The sequence below is a fragment of the Periplaneta americana genome, chromosome 1 (assembly GCF_040183065.1).
Source record: "Periplaneta americana isolate PAMFEO1 chromosome 1, P.americana_PAMFEO1_priV1, whole genome shotgun sequence".
NCBI classification, from domain to species: domain Eukaryota; kingdom Metazoa; phylum Arthropoda; class Insecta; order Blattodea; family Blattidae; genus Periplaneta; species Periplaneta americana.
In genome coordinates this window covers 177,125,913-177,147,940 of record NC_091117.1, presented here as the reverse complement: position 1 = coordinate 177,147,940, position 22,028 = coordinate 177,125,913, and the positions used below count along the sequence as shown (strand labels likewise).

Below are 22,028 nucleotides of genomic sequence, written 5' to 3'. Positions count from 1 at the left end.
AGCCGCAGTTAAGCTGAGACCTGACATGTTAACCAGAGTCTGGCAGGAGTTGGATTATCGTGTCGACGATTGTCACGTACATATGGCGCTGACATCAAGTCACTATAATGAAACAAAACCTGGATACCTGCTGTATCGTATGAGCTATCGAACATTATCTATGGCAAGATACTATTGGAATAAAAGAATTATTCAATTGGGATTTACTGGCTTGCAGCGAAAAAAAAATTTGCTATGAAAAATGGCGGCCGCTATTTCAGCGCTGTCTGTCAGCAAGGCGTTCAATGCTATCGCTATTTCAGCGCTACGTAGAGATGGTTGTAAAAGGACGGACAGGAAAATGAATGTTGAAAAAATAGAAAAATTATATATTAGGTCTATTATGATATAACTAAGTGGGTATTAAACAGAAAATATTGGAAGGAACATTGAATAGGATGTCAGCAACGAAACTTCTAAAGCTTACCCATACATAGGACTACAAACCCATCGGAAGAAGTGATCGTGGACCAATATTCCAAGAAGGGAAGACCAAAATTTCCTAGAAATCGGAACGGACTTATAGAACCAGTTCATGTCATGATGATGATGATGATGATGATGATGATGATGATGATGATGATGATGACAATTATTACGATACGATGACGACGATGATATGATGATACTTTACATTTTACAAAAATTATTATTTAAAATTTATTTTATTTATTTTAGTAGGTTATTTTACGACGCTTTATCAACATCTTAGGTTATTTAGCGTCTGAATGAGATGAAGATGATAATGCTGGTGAAATGAATCCGGGTCCAACACCGAAAGTTGCCCATCATTTGCTCATATTGGGTTGAGGAAAAACCCCGGAAAAAACCTCAACCAGGTAACTTTACCCGACCGGAAATCGAACCAGTGTCACCTGGTTTCGCGGCTAGACGCGCTAACCGTTACTCCACATTTAAAATTAATGGGGAAGTTATTAAAATACTTGAAAAAATAGTTTGATGTGAAACATCTATATTCGACCTACGAGAGATAAATATTGTAACATTTTAATATGTAAGGTGTACTCTGACGTCACTCGTGGGACCATGGAACAGAAACTTACGATGAACTTCGTACCTCGTGGTTTTCCTCGAGGTTCATCTCGCTCTATTCTCTATTTCATATGCCTCGTTCGTCTCGTTTCATTATTTAATTATTGGATAGGGTGTACTCATCCTGCCTGTGACAGTATTTAATCCTTAAATCCATCCTTACCCAAACTAAAATTACACACCAATAATAAATACATTTCATGCGATCCAAGAAATGTTCTAAATCCTCAGTCCCTTTTTAGGACAGGAAAATTTAGGTCTAAGCAATCTAAGGTACACTGAAGGAAAGCACAGAAATTTGTAATGGCATACCGAAAGTAATTGGAAGAAAATTGTATAAAACTAGAGTTATAGACGTACCCTGAAATTGCCTATGCGGTCCGCCACCATGCCGGCTACGGGCGGCATCACGATGGCCACGATGGGCGTCACAGCAGACATGATTGCTGTCTCCTCAACGTTGATACCCAGCTCGCGCATGTGGATCGTCAAGTACGGATACAGCACAAACAGGGCTGCAATTCAAGAACGCTCAATTTAACACACGCAGTCAGGTGCCACAGGTTGAAAATTCTGACAGTGACCTTAAAGCCACAGTCGTTTATAGAATATATTTTCCACTAGTGTTATTCTACAGAATGTTTCAGTAAAAGTGTGCAAAATTTGAACATTTATACGTAGGGAACCTGAGGTCTGAGAAATCAGCTTAGGAGATATGGACTTAAACATGTCTATTACTATTACTGTTTTCCGTTTTATTTACAGCTAATTTTACATATATTTATTTACATTTAGTTTCTACATTATTTACAGTTATTATTGTACAGTACCATATCATTGACAAACCTGAGTTAACGTACCATTCTGTACCGTACAACATTTGCTCAAAATTACGCCACCAACATCGGCGTAAGAGATTCTGCAGCACTCTTTCAAATATCCTTGACTTGTTTCAAATCACATTACAGGCGACTACAGTCCTGGCAACTAATTCCATGTCCGTGTTCACTGAGTGAGACCTCATACTGTATACAAGTGATTTTAGATCTCTCATACGAAATAATCGAGTGGATTCAGGTCAGGTGATCTCGTAGGCCAATGGAATAGGGCTTCCCCTTCCAATCCAGCGACCAGGAAATATAGCATCGAGATTTACGGAACTGTGCCATCATACTGTTGAACTCTTGAAATGGTATGAAAGGGTATGTCGTTAATTTATAGTATGTTCTGCCATGTGAAAGCAAAATTGGATTTTTACAAGCCACTAATTGACAATATTGATGCATTGGACTTATCTAATGAGGTAAATACTAATGACTGTGCGTGTGAACTCATGGAAGAACCTCCAGAATTGTGTGTCTAGCAAGATGAACAATAAGACTTTTCAAATGTTGAATATTGTGAAAAAAAAATTATATGCTTTGTTATCCCTAAAATAATTGTTATAATTCAGATTTAAATTTGATAATTACACATGACTTCTGAAATCTGCAATCAAACCTGGCAATCTTCCTTGTCTTACATTCAAAGACTGTAATAACCACATCTGAGAAGCAAAAACAGCAATCTCCATATGAAAAGCTTTAATATATTGCTCCACAGTTACTTTTAAGTAAATATACTATGTAAAATTGCAAAACATTTCCATAGTTTTATATATTTTTTGTAGTCCTGTCGCAAAACAATTCCGTTGTTTTTATTGTTCTAGTATCGCAAAACATTTCTTTTCCGTGAACGAGTGGAAATTATTGTCCTTAGATAGATCAAAACTTTAAACGATGAAAAATTTTTTTTTTGTGACGAATCTGGTACTGTGACGTTTCGTACCTATGTAACCAAAGGCTTTGAGACAGAAAACTGTGATAAATCATTATGTTGAAGAAAAGTTTGTGACGAAAGCCCCTAGACCTATTGATTCAGAACATGGAAAGGATGATAGTAGGAAGAAGAAGATTAAAGTACGTCAGATTTGCTGCTGAAATGGTGTTGTCAGCAGAAGAGGACACGATACTAAGGGATATGCTACTGGAACTATATGATAGCTGTGGTCAGTATGGGATGAAGATAAAATAATGCAAACAAGACGAAGACCATGGTTATCGGAAAAAAAAAAGATAAACATGCAAATTCGAAACGAGGCAATAGAACAAGTGGACAGCTTCAAATAATATAAGCAGTAACATGAGTTGCTGTCAGAAAGTCAAAAGGAGGATAGCATTGACAAAGGAAGCTTTTAATAGAAAAAGAAGCATCTTCTGCGGACTGCTGAAAAAATTAAGAAAGAAACAAGGAGTGCTTAGTGTGGAGTGTTGCCTTGTACAGGGCAGAAACATGGACATTACGACGAAGCGACTAGAAGTATTTGAAATGTGGATATGGAGAGGAATGAAGCGTGCGAAATGGACAGACAGAATAAAAAATGAAGCTGTGTTGGAAAGAACAAGTGAAGAAAGAATGATGCTGAAAGTGATCAGAAAGAGAAAAAGGAATTGGTTGGGACATTGGCTGAAAATAAACTGTATGCTGAAGGATGCACTGGAAGGAATGGTGAACGGGAGGAGTGTTCGGGCAGAAGAAGATATCAGACGACAGATTCCATTAAGATATATGGATCATGTGCGAAGACAAAGAGGAAGGCAGAAAATAGGAGAGATTGGAAAACGCTGGATTTTCAGTGAAAGACCTGCCCTTGGTCAAGAAATACTATGAATGAATTTATTATTGGTTTTAATGAGACGGAAACAAATTTTATCAAAACCATTCGGAGAAAAAAAAAGCTCCTGAGAATTATGCAATTGCTGAGAAAATGTCTAATTTAGAATCAGAATTTCCTTTATTTAGATAGGATTATTTGAATTCATTTCTTTGAAAATAAGTACTTGAACGAATGAGTTCTGTATCTAGGACATTAATAGCAAAGTATCCTTTTGGTTCTTGAAAATAATAATAATAATAATAATAATAATAATAATAATAATAATGATAATGTCAGAGCATATTAGTCGAAAAATGTGATCTAATTATGTTGACTATTACATCTTTACTACATCATACTACTTATGACCAATAAAACGGTACGGAAGAAAGTCTTTCAACCAATCATGGCTGCTGATCGCCAATTTTATCGCTTCCCTAGCATTTGTTTAATTGTGTCGCTTCCCTAGCATTTATTTGTTTTTATCACTACCCTAGGATTCGTTTCTTTTTTTGCCAACATTTCAAACTTTACGGTACTATAAAACATGCTTTGCTATCTTCATTTGTTTACAGTATAGACAGTCAACAGAAAATGGCGCCTCCGTTCAAACTTTTTGGTGAAGCTAACCTTAATGAAATATAATTTCAGTAAATCAATCAATATTTTATTGTATTAGAGTACTATATTTCTTCTAATCTTTATATACTTTCTTCTAATCGTGTAATAGTCAATTAAATCCCACTCGAGTTTTGATTTCTCCAGATAATTCAAAACCTCTAGTGGGATTACTGTTGACAATAATTATATTACAATTAATTAAGAAGAATTGTTATACAATTAGGTCTACTTGTTCCGCTAACAACATTGTACTTACTTGAAGCATGTACGAAGAAGAGCAGCTTGAGGGGCAGCAGTTCCTTCTGTCGGAAATCTTTGGTTATCCGCGTCACAAATACTTCGAAGAAGTGCATTTTGAATGCGTCTCTTCTTGATTGTTGCTGAGAAGTATCGCTTTCAATACAGGTTGGGAAGCGGTTTGTCTAGAACCGGTAATCACGTGAAGAAGAGAGCGTCATTTTAGCCAGACATCCTTTTTCTTTATGTATAGACTCTACATGGCTTTACCTGCAACAGAAAGAATATAATAAGGTCAAGGATGCAATCTGAAGTTTGTGCACGTAGTGATTGTTTTGTTTATTGCTACTTTCGTCTTTATGAGCAATTATTAAAGAATAAGAGCTATGGCTGGATTTCACTGCAAGCTTGAAATATCAACGGAAGGAATTTTCCCAGGTACTGTATTATATTGTATTTATTAACATTCCACGGTATTCAACATTGCTTCACAGCTAGAATATGGAACAATTCAAGACAGACAGACGGACGGACAGACAGACAGACAGACAGACAGACAGACAGACAGACAGACAGACAGACAGACAGACAGACAGACAGACAGACAGACAGACAGACAGACAGACAGACAGACAGACAGACAGACAGACAGATAGATAGATAGATAGATAGATAGATAGATAGATAGATAGATAGATAGATAGATAGAATTTATCCGAAGTCAATGAACAGCGAAAGTGGTATTTGTTTAGACTATCTCTCGAATATAATAATACAGTATATGTTAAGAAATATCCTTTAAAAAATAAATCAAGTACTGATACAATTCTTTACATCCATGTTGTTTTCTATAAAACTTGATCAACGCAGAACTGGCATACTTCGGATTTCTTCGTGTCCCTGTGATGTCATACATAGCAAGTTCTAAACATAGGTCTATTTAATAACCTAGATCACTATTTTGTCGTTATGCAAGAGTTGATATGGCACTGTCGAAAGTTGTTTTACTATTAAATCATGATGTTAAAAGTACATTTCAAACATCCCATACTACCTAAAAATATAATTAATCTGTCACGACTTCGACTTAGGAACTGCAACTGACCTCGATACTTTGACTACAATGCCTACAATAATTGAACTACCGTATATATAGGTAGAAAGATTAATATTTCATCAGTATTAAAACAACACGTTCAAATCATGCACTTAATATAAAGAAGCAAATGAATCACAACTGCAGGAAAATAATTTCTACATAAAAACAAATTACTTATGGCGAAGAATCAGTAGAACGGAGAAAAATTCTCTCCGGCACCGGTATTCGAACCGAATTTCCAGCTTTACGTGCTGGTGCTTTATTCACTAAGCCACACCGGATTCAAGTTGCGATGTCGGATTGAATCCCTCTCATTTTAACTTCTACCTACTGTGTTCCCCTTTGTTGGCTTTGTTGGCCTACCCTCGTGTACCGTGTCACAGTATGTGTGACAGTAGATACAATGTCCAACCACAAGTACAGAGGTGCACTCATTACGAGTGACAAAGTGGCTGGGGTCCGACGGAATATGGCGCCGTCTTGAATCACAAAGTGATTACTTACGCTTTATCATATTACTATGATGTACCGAAGTACATAAGGAGTTTCAGTGCAATAATTTCAATATCTGTAAGTGACGTGTCGACGAACATAGTACAATTATCGCTACCATCTATATGCTGATGATCTCCAACTCTATATACATTTCCGACCTGATACATTACTTGATTCCATCCACAAATTAAACAGCGATCTCATTTCAGTCTCGACATGGGCCAACAAACTCGGACTTAGACTTAATGCAGCTAAGACGCAGGTCATAATCATCGGAGCCAAAAGACTGCTAAAGACTTTGAACGATAGTCAAATTCCGGCCATTATGCTTAATGATATTGAAATTCCTTACTCACCTATAATGAAAAATCTAGGAATGTATTTTGATAACGAATTAAGTTGGAATTACCAAGTAAAGCACACTTGTAAAAAAAATCTGCTCGTCTATTCACTCGTTAAGCCGGTTCAAGCATTTCTTTCCCGCGCCACTGAAACAAACATTAGTTCAAACACTCGTAATGCCGCACTTTGACTATTGTGACGTGTTGTTCACTGGCTTAAGCACCGAACTCTCGAGCAAATTACAACGTGTTCATAATATGTGTATAAGATATGTGTGCAAAGTCCGACGATACGATCATATTTCACCATTTTTCGAACATTTATTTTGGCTCCGGTTCAAAGGTCGCAGAACTTTACACTGTCCTTCTCTTCTATCTCAAATTCTACGCACCTCAATCCCAAGTTATCTGTCGTCTTGTCTTGTGTATTTATGCTCCAACCATAAACTAAATACTCGATCTCAGATCACCGGTACATTAGGCCTATCTCATCATAACACTTCCCGGCGCTCATAATCATTCACCGTTTCAATTTCTCGTCTTTGGAACTCCTTACCTCATACTTTAAGGGGCTGTCAGACATTTGCTAATTTCAAAACCCGGTTGTCAGCTAGACTGCTTAGACTATGAGCTTTCCTAAAATATATATATATATTTTCAAATATATGACTTTTGTTTTTAATATATACAGGGTGTTTCTGGGCTGGTGTTACTAACTTTCAGGTATGATGGGGAAGGGCACAAGCATCAACTTGAGATAAGGAACCCTGGGCCGGAAATGACTGAGTCGAAAGTTATAAGCAAAAATAATTGTGTGGAAATGGAATTGTAATTTGGCACCACGTGCCCTCCTTCCCTTAACCTTTGGAACAGTCGTGAAAGACGATATGGGCCGGATATCTCCTACGTGGGTACTTAACCCGATACAATCTGTGAGTTTATCTACTGTTCCCATTGGCTCATCTGTATTCGAAAATCATGTCTGCATATTCCGCTCTCGCGTACTCTATTTCACTAGGACTGATCGACTGGACACTGCAACTTGTACACATACACTGCTATCTATAGAAGTGCATATCAGGACCGACCATGTCCGTTACACGGCATTGCTTTAGTGTAGTTTCCTGTCCTCACCCCTCAGACAGCCCACTGAATGGAATACTGTAGATAGACAACGTAAACGACGTCAGATGAATACAGTATGTGTAAGAAGTACACATAAATACATTTAAATAAGGTGTACAGAGGAATAAAATTATTTAATTTCCACACAATTATTTTTGCTTATAACTTTCGACTCAATCATTTCCGGACCAGGGTTCCTTATCTCAAATTGATACATGTGCCCTTCCCCATAATACCTGAAAGGATGTAACACTAGCCCAGAAACTCCCTGTAGATTTTTTTATTATTTTAACAATTACTTCGATTCACATTACTGTAATTTTTTTATTCTTAGAATTACATGTAACTAAACTTGTTTACTACTACCACCATCACCACCACCACCACCACCACCACCACCACCACCACCACCACCACCACCACCACCACCACCACTACTACTACTACTACTACTTATATGCTTAAGAAAAATATTACTACATAAAATATTAGTGGTATTATGTTAAAAGTTGGTTAATCAAGATGTATAAAAAATATTACGTTTCTACATCCTAGAGACGATAATACAATGTATTCTGACCATAATATTTACGTTTGTCTCTTGGACGAATATTTAATTTTTTCCTTGCTCGGCCTGTATTGCTCCATCCAACTGACATGATGTGTGTATGAGGAGAGGGACTACCTTGCCAATTGCTTTGTAAACACCATTATTCTGTGTGTACTTAACTTCAGAGTAAATGTGCCTTAACTTCGCATCAAATTGCAAGTACAAAATAACCTGGCCAAAAGATTAGGAGAAGATGTAGAAAATATAATTTAAGGGGTGAGAATGAGATAGTCCAAAGCCACACTTGTAACAAAAATGTTTTTTGTGGGAGTTCACTTCTTACATATATGAGGAAGCTACTAGTAAAATATTACAACAATTACTCAACACCGAAAAAATTATGATACCACACATAATATCACAGAACTCTAAATCTTCAATACGCTCTCCTGCAAAATCTTTTCTGTGTGGCTTAGGACTATATATTATCATTCTCACCCCTTCAATTACAAGCGCAAGTTCTTGTGAATTAAAATGAATCTTCACCATATGGAAACGCAGGGCACATCATACTAATATAATAAAGTGTTAGTAATCACTTTGTAATTCAAGACGGCTCCATATTCTGTCGGACTCCTGTCACTTAGTCACTCGTAGTGAGTGCACCTCTGTACTTGTGGTTGGACATTGTGTCTACTGTCACACATACTGTGACTCGGTGCACTAGGGTGGGCCAACAAAGGAGGTAGATCTTAAAATGAGAAGGATTCAATCCGGCATCGGAATTTGAGTCCGGTGTGGCTTAATGGATAAAGAACCAGCACGTAAAGCTGGAAACTTTGGTTCGAATCCCGATGCCGGAGAGAATTTTTCTCCGTTCTACCGATTCTTCACCATATGGAAACGCAGAATTCGAGTTCCGATGCCGGATTGAATCCTTCTCAGTTTAAGTTCATATGTACCGAAATACATACGACATTTCCGTGTGGCTTAGTGGATAAAGCGTCAGCACGTAGAGCTGAAAATCCGGGTTCAAATCCCGGTGTCGGAGAGAATTTTTTCTTCATTCTGCCCATTCTTTACCATAAGGTAATGCAGAATTCCTGTACGGAAATATCATATGTACTTCGGTACATCATAATAATATGATAAGCGTAAGTAATGACTGTGATTCATGACGATACCATATTCCGTCGAACCCCGGCCACTCAGTCACTCGTAATGAGTGCACCTCTGTATACATAGTGTTTATTTTTATTTTATTGGGTTATTTTACGACGCTGTATCAACATCTAGGTTATTTAGCGTCTGAATGAAATGAAAGTGATAATGCCGGTGAAATGAGTCCGGGGTCCAGCACCGAAAGTTACCCAGCATTTGCTCGTATTGGGTTGAGGGAAAACCCCGGAAAAACCTCAACATAGTAACTTGCCCCGACCGGGATTCGAACCCGGGCCACCTGGTATCGCGGCCAGACGCGCTGACCGTTACTCCACAGGTGTGGACACATAGTGTTGGACATTGTGCCACTGTCACATATTCTGTAACACAGTACATGAGGGTAGGCGACCAAAGGGGAACAGAGAGGTAGAACTTAAACCGAGAATGATTCAATCCGGCATCGGAACTGGAATCCGGTGTAGTTTAGCGGATAAAGCGTCAGCACGTAGAGCTGAATCCCAGTGCCGGAAAGAATTTTTCCCCGTTCTACCCATTCTTCAAAAATCGAGTTGATTAATACGTCTTGAATTTTGCAAAAATTCTGCAGTTCACAATATATTCAGAAGAACCCAACTAAAAATTAAATTATGGTTTATTTAACAACGCTCGCAACTGCAGAGGTTATATGTGTCGCCGGTGTGCCGGAATTTTGTCCCGCATGAGTTCTTTTACATGCCAGTAAATCTACGGACATGAGCCTGTCGCATTTAAGCACACATAAATGCCATCGACCTGGGCCGGGATCGAATCCGCAACTTCGAGTACAGAAGGCCAGCGCTATACCAACTACGCTACCGAGGCCAACAGAACCCAACTATGATGGAACCTAAACTAATGGTACGAAGATTCAAATACTCACAGAACCTGTCAGAAAATGTTATACATTTACAAAAGTTACGTCCGTTCTAGTCTTATATCATGTACTACAAGGCGATTCTGAATTAATACTATAAACTTCTAGATATTCTAGAAAGGATAAACAGAAATAAAACAAACAAAACTCACTCAAAGCTGTGTCATTAGGCAGTTTAGAAATTATTAAATTTAATTTAATGCGAGAGGAGGCATTACGATCCAGCACTGCGATTTCTAAGATATATTGCGATAATCCTTAAACTAGGCTCATCCCCAACTCTCACCGGCTGACCACTATAAGGTTCGCTACGTACACAGGTTACGAGCAAGCAACCCAACTCGTCCTTAGACCAGCCCCTTCCGTGGATCGCCAGCTGGCGTTCAGAGAATGCTATGAAACGATGACAGAATGGAGACTGGACTGAATGATGTAGATGCCTAATATGGGGAAAGCCGCCAACTGTGACCTTGTCGGCCACAAGTGTCACTACGGATTTTTCCCGTGAAAAATTCCACCCGGACGGCCTGTGTGGCAGATGAATATCTGACAACTCAGCCACCGCAGATGTCTTATTTGTTAAAAATTGTTAATTGAAATTATAAACTGTCACTACGGGCACAATTCTGGACAGCAACAGTGTAACTCTCACAATAAAATTATGAGTTGATTTTTTTAGTTGGTTATTTAACGACGCTGTATCAACTACTAGGATATTTAGCGTCAATGAAATCGGTGATAGCGAGATGGTATTTGGCGAGATGAGGCCGAGGATTCGCTATAGATCACCTGGCATTCACCTTACGGTTGGGGAAAATGTCGGAAAAACCCCAGCGCAACTTCAGACCGGCAGGCAAGCGCCTTAACCGACTGAGCCACGCCGGTTGATATTAAGTTACGAACTGCGCTTCTTATAAACTAGGCATTGCTAAGTACACTGTGATAGGTACGACTGGTGTGCTTTTGTTTATAGGACAGATTTGCAAAAACTCTTTCGGTAATCGTTCTGAAGAATTAAACGAAAGCAGTGCAAAGAAGTGTTAGAGTGGCAGGACTTGTGAATCATAAGATCCTGAGGGCTGACAACAAGCTTCATTGATTTGCAGAGCTTCCTGATAAAACTTTCAATGTGTTCGGTTCTGCATCACTAAAAATTGCAGCAGTGTTAGTGTATTGCGAAACCTGTAACCATTACCAATACAAGTGTGTGGGAACATACCCATGCAGTTTCATCGGATCAGATGTTTCAGCAAGGGCAGTGAGTTGTAAACGTTCAGAGATCAGATGGATATTAGAGCTCTGTATTTCATTAAGAACGACCGACTGAGAATCATGATAATACGCGCGATCGGTCGCTCACTCTGCAGGCTGACTGCCGCGTGTCCTAACTCCGCGGAAAGCAAAACACTCAACCGAAGCATCACGGACGTCCGGTCGTCCCGGTCACATGAAGGGTATCATAGATTGAAAACTGTCTTCGATCGATGTGTTTACAGTATGTGCTATGGAAATTATTAAACTGACTGATGCCCTCTCACCTGGTCAGTGAATCTAGAAGGTATACAGGCCATCAGATTGAATAAAAAATTGCAATAAAATATTTAAATAATAATAAAATAATAAATCAATAAAATAAAATAAAGTTTAACTATGTCGTCTGTAAGAATATAAATATTAAGTATAAGCAGCACTAAAAAAAAAAAAGAAAAAAAATGTTCGTGTTTGTCCTCTAGTTGAACGAAACAGTTAACTTGTAAAATTTTGTAACATTTATATTCGTAATGGCACAGAACAAAAGTAAATACATTAAAGATACCAAGGAGAAAATTTCAGATAACTTTGAACAAAAATTATGAATTTTAAAACCAAAAGACAATTTTTCCATTGATTCTTTTAATTTTGGAATGACTTCAGCACGAATTTTATTTGCTCCATCCTTGATATTTCGTGATATGGTAATTTAATGTGGAGCAATAGAATATACAAACACTTTACCATAAGTAGCTCCAACGTCGATAATTGTCAGCGATTAAGCAACGCTTAATATACACTATTGTAAAATGTTAAGTAAAGTAAACATGTAGATTTGGTTTATTTTTATTACATAACTGACTGAAATAGATTATGTCTGCTTTTGAAGAAATTTGACACGCATCACAAAATCTGTGTTCTTTTTATGCAATCACATATTTACTAAGCTCACTTACTTTCTTACTTACTTACGGCTTTTAAGGAACCCGCAGGTTCATTGCCACCCTCACATAAGCCTGCCATCGATCCCTATTCTGAGCAACATAGTCTCTACAGTCATATCCCACCTCCCTCAAATCCATTTTAATATTATCCTTCCATCTATGTCTCGACCTCCCCAAAGATCTTTTTCCATCCGACCTCTCAACTAACACTCTATATGCATTTCTGGATTCGCCCATACATGCTATATGCTCTATCCATCTCAAAAGGCTGCATTTAATGTTCCTAATTATGTCAGATGAAGAATAAAGCTACATTAAAATTTTTGTTACTGATATAATGGGATCTACAATATGGTTGCTGAATAACATTATAGATAAGATAAAGCATTGTTTCATTTAAAGAATTGTTATTTAAAAAGTATGTTTCCTTGTTTAAAAGTTCAAATATTTCCTAATTTTCGTGCTATCTGAAGTAAAAACTAAATTGTAACATTTTTAGGTAGGCTATTTTGGGTATCAGGCATTAAAAGATGATGTAATTGCAGAGCAAGAATCTCGAGCGCTCACGACCGACCGAGTAAACTTTCAACCGATCGGTTATAAATTCTCGACTGTATGCGCTCGAGCGCATCATTTCCAGGCTGCCTTCTTCGTAACCGAGGAGTGATCGCGAGTTCGGTCGGCCGTTTTCAAGAGAATGCAGAGGTTTAATGAACAAGCAAGTTGTTTCTTGAATTTTAGAAGTTAACCGTTACACTCATTTATTAACTATGGGAACGTTTCTATACTACTTTTTTATAATCACACTCGTGTCACCAAATTGGTCATTATAAAGGGATACAGCCGAGAGCTTATTTTAATTCGAAAGATAAATTTTGGCTTTCCAAATGTATATGGGAACTGAATGTCACGAATTTTATAAATTACTTGCAAATTCCATTGTCATAGTAGTACTCGTCCAAAACCTAAAAGGTTGTCCACTCTGCTATATTGTACTTGTACAAACTGGACGCTCACTCCAGCTAGCATGGCTATCTCCTCTTTGTAGGTTATGTAATGATGCTGTATATACTACTAAGTTACTTAGCGTATGAAATTGATGATAGTGAGATAGTATTTGGCGAGATGAGGCCGAGAATTCGATATGGATTACCTGAAATTCGCCTTCCAGTTGGGGACAACTTCGAAAAAAAAACAACTAGGTATCAGCCAATGCGGTAATCGAACCCATGCCCTACCGCAGCTCTGGAACAGCAGCCAAACCGGTGGCTGGCTATCCCAGCTACTCGGTATCACAGTAAATTGCCTGCTCAATGCTACAGAATGCGAGTCGAATGTTACGGCCACCGGCCATATTGCTGGAAATACTATATAAGTTACTTGACATGACAATTTATGCATGCTTTTCACAGGCAATTGCAATTAGTTAAATTTTGATGGGAACAATTTGTACAAGCTTTCATTTTTCCATTGTTCATCTTCTGTCTCTGTCAACAACTATGAGAAAATGGACATGAATGATGTGCGTTTCGAATGCTGTTGCACAGAGAATTACCATACAAATCATGTAATTTTTCAGTGCGGAAAGAACTGATGACGCTGAAATTTACAGGAGACTTCTAACACAGTCCGAGGAAAACTGTATGTCTCGTTCGATAATTCTCGAGCGGTGGAAAGCATTTAAAGATAGGCGCACTATAGTCTCTATCAGACCACAAATGCTGTGAAAAACGTACAGAGAGCGTATGTGAAAAAGTAAACATCGGAGTTGATAGCGCCATGGAAATTATTTATCGATACTTAAGTTTCAAAATTGTGCACATGATGGCTGCTCAGAAATCTGACGCCATAAAACAAAGCAATGCATTTGGAAACTTTGTTTCCAATATCTCTAGGTCTAGCTCCAAGAGGGTTAAGAGTTATAGGATATAATAGGACAAGCGATGAAACTTGAGCATGCCAGTACACCACTAAAACTAGCTAGCAAGGTATATAGTTTTAAGGTCACCAAAAAGGAGAAGTGAAAATCATTTGGAAAACACACAATGGCTACGAAATTTTGGGACGTGGAAAGTCCAAAACCATCGTATTTCTCTTCGAACGATAAATAATAATAATGCAGCATACAATTAGTTTTTGGCTTCCAGGTCAGATCGTCCACGTTATTTTGTCCACAACCATGTAGAGCTGAATCTGCCACACAGACATTCGCATTTCATCCACTCTTTCTTGTCCTTAGAAAATCCGTCCATTTTTAATATAGTCCATTAAAATCATAGGTCCACAAACATTTTGTCCAATTTGTTTAGTTCACACATTTATGTCCTTTTTTCTAAAGTCCATTTAAAGGTTTGTCAATTCATTTTCTTCCAAAACTAACTAAAATCATACTTGTAGTTAATGGAGAACAGTTTCATTATTCGCTTTTTTCCACTCATTGCTTATATGTTAGAAGCGATAAAGCAACTCATACAGCAATCTTTCAACACTTGAAAACAGCTCTAACAGATAATAGTATAGACATGTACTCTCAGTTTATTATGATGGATTCCCAAATAAGCGGAATTAATTCCGTACAGGCCGTTTTACGTAACAGCGTTGTCAAAGGATGTTTCTTTCTTTTCTCACAAGCAGTTTGGAGGCTTGTTCTCTTGTATCTCAAATTCTGCGCACACAATAACAAAAAAAGAAAAAGAAGAAGAAAGAGAAACAAGAGAAAAAACACATTTAATATAAATTGACAATCAGACAGAACCCAGTGATATTCAATAACAACATGAATATAGTCGACAGAAATAAAGAGTAAAAAATACATGCATTTGTTAATATTATATATCATGAACAATTTTATAAATTTATTTTTAAAAGCTTCAATTTTAAAATATTTCAATTTGGAAAATGATTTGTAATTTTATTATAAAGTTTTGGGCCGAAACTAGCACCATGTTTAAGAGCTGCACTTGTAGGCTATGACATTTAGGCTCAATTAATGGGAAAGTAGACTTTGTCTTCGAGTACGATATTCATGTCGATTAGATTTATGTTTTATTTGATTTCTGTGGTAGTAAGTTAGTAAACTATATTTATAAATTTCTTCAATAGTTAATACTGTATAATCTGTATAAATTAAATCTGTTGGGTGATCCATATTTTTGGTTAGACAATGTTTTATTAATCTTCTGTGTAATAAAATTAATGGATTAAGTACAGATGATAGTATTCCACACCAATTTATTATAATTACCATATTGTATTAATGATTGTACTAAAGCTAAACATATTATTCTCAATGCCTCGTTAGTGATAAAATTTCGAAGTATTATGAATTTGTAAATTGTCTTTCTTATACTTATACACATAAAATCAATTTGTTTATTCCAACGTAAATGCTGATCTATAATAATTCTTAAATATTTGACTTGTGTGGAAGGTGCCAGATGTGGGCAATTACAATAATTATTTGTTAATTCATTACATGAAATATTATGTATTACTAAGTGATATTTATTCATAGGTGGAGGTAATCCTTCCGTTGTTAAAGAAAATGGAATATAGGTAGTTTTATTAGTATTTAAGGACATGAGAATAGGGTCAAGCCAATTTTTCACTACGTTAATTCCATTGCTAGCATTTAAATAAGTGTTATCCCAATTTTCTCCATTAAATGTTAGTACAGCATCATCTGCAATAGTACATTATGCAACGAGTCTATAATGATAATAATTAAGACGCGAGTATGTTTGTTTATGAAACGAGCGCAAGCGAGTTTCATAAATTTCATACGAGCGTCTTAATTACCATCATAGGCAAGTTTCATACGACTTTTTATGCTCGACCATATTTCTAACTTGAAATTATTCAGAAGTATTCATTTTATTCGCAACTGACTGAGGAGCGGAAGTGACCTTGTGCATAACTCGTAAACTGTGAGATGTGCGCAGACGCGAAAGTATTGATTTTTTGCGAGGAACAATAATGTTATTGACGTTGATATAATCTAGAGAATAACATGAACTAATTTTGATATAACCTGGAAATTGATTTAGAATTGAAAAACGAGATGACAAATTGAATTTATTTGAATATTATTTACAATTAACGCTAATTATTACAGTAACAGAACATAACCTTCTGCGACAGTATTGGATTTCCAGCCTCCGTGACGTTTCCCTCGTTGTCTTTCGATTGCATATCCGAGAATAATCGAAAACCTGAACTTTAATGAATAGGTGTAATTTAATGAATGCATTAAAGGACTCCTACCAGGTGTATAATTACTACATTTCGGCATGGTCGAGCATAAAAGAAAATATATTACCACCATATTTCTTTATATAGTATATACAGTACAGTATTATTAGCCAGTATTTTCAGTACTTATAGGTAAAGCGCGGACTCTTGTTGCCGTATAGCCGTGAGTCTAAGCTTTTTTAGGCACATATAAGAAATTCTTAATTTTGGTAATAAAGAGTAAGTAATATTTTAGTCCTTTAAGTACAAATAGAGTCACGCGCTTTAATTTTTTGAAAGATTTCTTCCTATGACTTTCTATGCAAAATGGATGGAAACAAAAATCAGCCCTAATTTTGTCGGGGTTCAAGACATTGCTTCCACTTACAGGTTCTTTTAGTGAAATATACAAGCACCGGAACAAGAAAACTCCAGCTAACAATAGTGATTTATCAAAGAGATTAATCTTTTCCAGGAACACAAATTTCTGGATTCAAGCTAAATTTACCACATTAGCAAGGTCAGTTGAATAATAGTACATACAGACTTATTGTTCGCAATGTTGACATCAGTGAAATTATATCCGACAAAAAAAAAAGAGCGAAGGCTGTTGTGTTAAGCAGTAAGACAATACATTATGTTTTTTTTTTAAAGAACGACTTAGAATGCAAAAATTAAACTTGGCACATACCCGGGGCAGTATTTAATGAGTTCCATCAATAATTTATTAAACTTGGCACATACCCGGGGCAGTATTTAATGAGTTCCATCAATAATTTCAATTTTTAAATCGTAGATCAACAAACTTTTCCTCTAATTCAAAATTAGGTTTGTTTGTAACAAATAAATATATTGAAAAAATATTTCGGGTGCTATTCATAGACATTTCGCTAGTCCGCGCTACGAGTGTGCTAAACTAGCCCCGGTTATCGAATGATTACTTGTACAGGATTCATATCATATCATATCATATCATATCATATCATATCATATCATATCATATCATATCATATATCATATCATATCATATCATATCGCTAACACTGGTTTATGAATTCGAAAAACGTTAGTTCGATGATCCTCCACCGGAAGCCCGCATTAAGAATGTGTGTAAATACGGCCCTTAATTATTCGTGAACTACTTTCACTGAACTTTTACGGGTGTATAAGTTTACATTTATGAAAATAATTACTTAAATAAAAAAATAATATATTATAATTAAATAATTAAATAAATAATTAATTAATTGAACAAACAAATTTACGAAGTTTGCATGTATTTAAACTGGACGTACCCCCTTAAGCAATCACACTTACAATCTAAAATTATTATTGGTCATTTTATATGACTTTTGGAAAACCGAAACTTTCAAGCGTCCCGGCCCAACCTGAGTCTGAAAATCGGAACTGTCCCGGTCAAATCTGGACGTCTGGTCACCTTAATATATATTACCCTTCTCTGAATGTTTAAAGAATGCTAAGGACTGAATAGTCTATTGGGGCCATATTCATAGACATTCTTAGTGCGGGCTTCCGGTGGATGATCAGAGAACTAACGTTTTTCGTATTCATAAATCAGTGTTAGCGATATGATATAATATGAATCCTGTACAAGTAATCACTCGATAGCCGGGGCTAATTTAGCACGCTCGTAGCGCGGGCTAGCGAAATGTCTATGCATAGCACCCTTGTAGTCTATGTAAAGCTAACACCTGTTCTGAAATGTTTCTGATTAGATTCCGATGAAATATTATTATTTTGAGATATTACAGACTTAAGAGGACAGAGAAATGGGCCAACATCACACCTTAATTCTGTAATGTTCGGATAAAGGGGGATGTCAATTTATCTCCTCAGATATCGAAGTGAATTCGTAACATAGAAGAAATAATGAACCCAGTCTAAGAACTTAACATAGGACTCTGGATAATCTTTACGTATAGCAATCTCGTTTATGTCTCATCAGAAAGTCGTTCAGACCTCGCTATTAATATGTATAGTAATATAGATGAAGTACTTGAACAGCTTGTTTACGTTTTATGATTCATACGACAGCAATGCCAAAATTGTACTATTATCCATTCTGTGTACAACAGAGATAAAGGAAAACATGGTCTGTTACAACAGAGAAGTTCTTATATCAAGATAAAACTGTAGACTCCTATCCTGTAAGGGATTCGAACTGAGAAAAGTGAAAGTTCTGTCTTGGCATCGTGACTGCTAAAGTATTGTATAAGTTGTTGCAACAAGAAAATAATAATATTAAACAATCACAGTCAGGGCTTAAACCTGCAGTAATAGTGAATTCTTGGCAATTCCACCCATTGCAAAACACATCCAAAGCACTGCATGTTTATGGAGTGGAAATCGATGTGCAGATGCGATTTGCCACAAAAATGAACATCAAAAATAGCGGACTAGAAACTTTCCAGAACTGAGAGACAAAAAATAGTTATTGGAAGTTTGAAACCTATTACTGAGGTACTATCGTCAAACAATATTTTATACTGAACAAAGTAATTATTTACCGAATAACATGAATGCACTATTTGTGGAAAAATTTTTTGGCCTATTTCGTATGTTTAAAAATAATTTAAGCCCATACAGGAGTAAGTATATTCCGTTTAATGCAGTGCAAAATTAAATTAAGGAATTTTATGGAGTAAAAAAGCAATGGTTAATTGCCGAGTGATTTTTGGATCGAGTAGTAAGGAAAATACAATACACATATATTTTCATGCAAATAAAATCAGAATTTAAATCACAATCTACATCAAATGGACATTCCGCATGCAATTTCTGATTTTATGTAGGCCCTGTGTAATATATACACAGACAGGAAATTGATTTGTCAAAGTAGGCTAAATATTCCGGTACTTTTTTGATGTAAGAAATGTTTATTTCCGTCAAAAGCATAAATAAATAGTATATTATGCAACTAATCTATAATGGTAGAAATTAAGACGAGAGTATGTTTATGAAACAAGTGTAAGCGACTTTTATAGTTTTCATTACCATTATAGGCAAGATGCAAACGACTGATTTTGTTCGGCCATAATTAAATGTCTAAGTTTTGAGTTTTTATAAATATCTTACTTTGTTACTTTATTGATAATGAAATGGTGAACATGCGTGTATTTTCAACGTGTTCTCGACTATTGCAATAGATGGCACGAGTGTGAATGTCTTTTCAGCGTGTTTCCGAGTAATGGAACAGATGGCAGGCGTGTACGCCGTATTTATTGATTTTTTACAGGGCTTGGTATGGAGATTTTAACTTTAAAGCAACACACATTAAAACATAGGAAATCAGGAAATGAACTCAATTTATTAGAATATTAAAATTAACATGAATAAAATGTATTTTATTTTAAATTGATGTTGATTGTACAGTTTATGATTTATCTGGGGAATGGCTCCCAGTGGAATGTTATACCAGAGAACGTTAAGATAATTTCAAAAGGAAATGCCGAAAATGAACGTAATCTAATAGCTACCATATGAGAGGGAGAATTACATGTCACAAGCATAACTGACCACCACGGGGCAGAATCGCCTAAGCTATTAAAGGCCTGAACAGAGCAAGTGTTGAGACGGAGGCCGTCGCTGGCCTCGATAAGAGTCCACACCTGTGGAGTAACGGCTAGCGCGTCTGGTCGCGAAACCAGGTAGCCCGGGTTCGATTCCCGGTCGGGACAAGTTACCTGAGTGAGGTTTTTTCCGAGGGGTTTTCCTCAACCCAATATGAGCAAATGCTGGGTAACTTTCGGTGCTGGACCCCGAACTCATTTCCCCGGTCCCCGGCATTATCACCTTCATCCCATTCAGACGCTAAATAACCTTAGATGTTAATAAAGCGTCGTAAAATAACCTACTAAAAACGCCTCGATAGATAAGGAATCCAAGAAAGCAGAGTAGATAATACAGGGACATCATTTTATTTTTACTTCAATTTTTATTGTACCTGAGTTTTTGAATGTACTTCACTCCCACCCCTTCTACTAGTGAACTTCCACCCAAGGTCGCATATGCAAAATCGTCTTACGGTCACAGTATACAGTACTGAGTGAGTATAGTACGTTCCAGAAATATAGTCGTATTTTCCAGTGAATAAAGAGCATTCATTATTGAATCATATTTTCGCACAGGTACGTACGGTGTCCGTTTGGTTACGTCGCTTCCCAGTTCCCCCACCCATTTCTGCTGGTCCCTCTGTAAAGGCTAGTGGCTGGGCTGTCCGCTCTTTTCTGAAAACATTTGCTGTCAGGAATTGGACGTCTAGTAATATTATACTTACTTACTTACAAATGGCTTTTAAGGAACCCGAAGGTTCATTGCCGCCCTCACATAAGCCCGCCAGCGGTCCCTATCCTGTGCAAGATTAATCCAGTCTCTATCATCATACCCCACCTCCCTCAAATCCATTTTAATATTATCCTCCCATCTACGTCTCGGCCTCCCTAAAGATCTTTTTCCCTCCGGTCTCCCAACTAACACTCTATATGCATTTCTGGATTCGCCCATACGTATACAACTGTTTAAAATAATTTAAATAAAAGGGCCTCGTTAAATAACTGTCACGTGATTTCCCCCCTTTCTACGACATAACTACTTGCACGGACAGATAAATATCAATTTGAGTAAATTTATCTGTGCGAATCGGGCAAAAGTGAAGTGATTACAATACGCAAGTAAGGTACTCTGTTATAGAGTAGGTATAGAATTGTTATTTCAAGAGGCACAAGATTATGCCCCTCCCTTGTCGACTGATGCTTTGCATTATTTCTTTTGGGGTTACTGTAAAACAGTTGTGTTTGTTAAACATCCTACAACAATAGAATAATTAAAGAATTACATTCCAGAAACAATACATTCAATTTCAGAAGATATGCTTAAAAACATTTTCGATAATATGCACACAAAAGAACTGAAGCCTGTATAGAAATGAACGGCCATCATTTTCAACAATTCGTTTAAATATCCAGATTTTTTATTATTTTTCAATTTAAATGCACTCTCCATATTGTATGCTAATGTGCTGTAGACAGTATATTATAGATTGCATAATGAATACGTCCGCCTGCATGGTTCAGTTAGTGAGTAAAAATATTTATTGTTAATACTGTACTGTATTTTGAGTAAATAAAAACCTAACGAAAATTATCAAACTGAAAATCGTAATAGTTCCTAGTTTACGTAGATGGTGCAATACTTTCCTTCCCTCCTGTACCTAGTAAAGTGATTTGTTTCTATTTCACACTAGTATCATTAAAC

The 22,028-nt window shown here is 36.7% G+C and overlaps 1 protein-coding gene across 2 annotated transcripts in view; it reads right to left on the bottom strand.

Moving 5' to 3' along the window:
- The window catches only part of LOC138704822 (major facilitator superfamily domain-containing protein 6-like), a 110,567-nt gene that overhangs the window by 43,871 nt on the left and 44,668 nt on the right, over positions 1 to 22,028 (bottom strand). For both annotated transcript variants that reach the window (XM_069833112.1, XM_069833121.1), the window contains exons 2-3: positions 4,665 to 4,915; positions 1,453 to 1,607 (exon numbers count right to left, since the gene is read on the bottom strand). In XM_069833112.1, coding sequence (XP_069689213.1) covers positions 1,453 to 1,607; positions 4,665 to 4,761 — 252 coding nt within the window. In that variant the 5' untranslated portion in view covers positions 4,762 to 4,915. The remainder of the gene's footprint in view (positions 1 to 1,452; positions 1,608 to 4,664; positions 4,916 to 22,028) is intronic.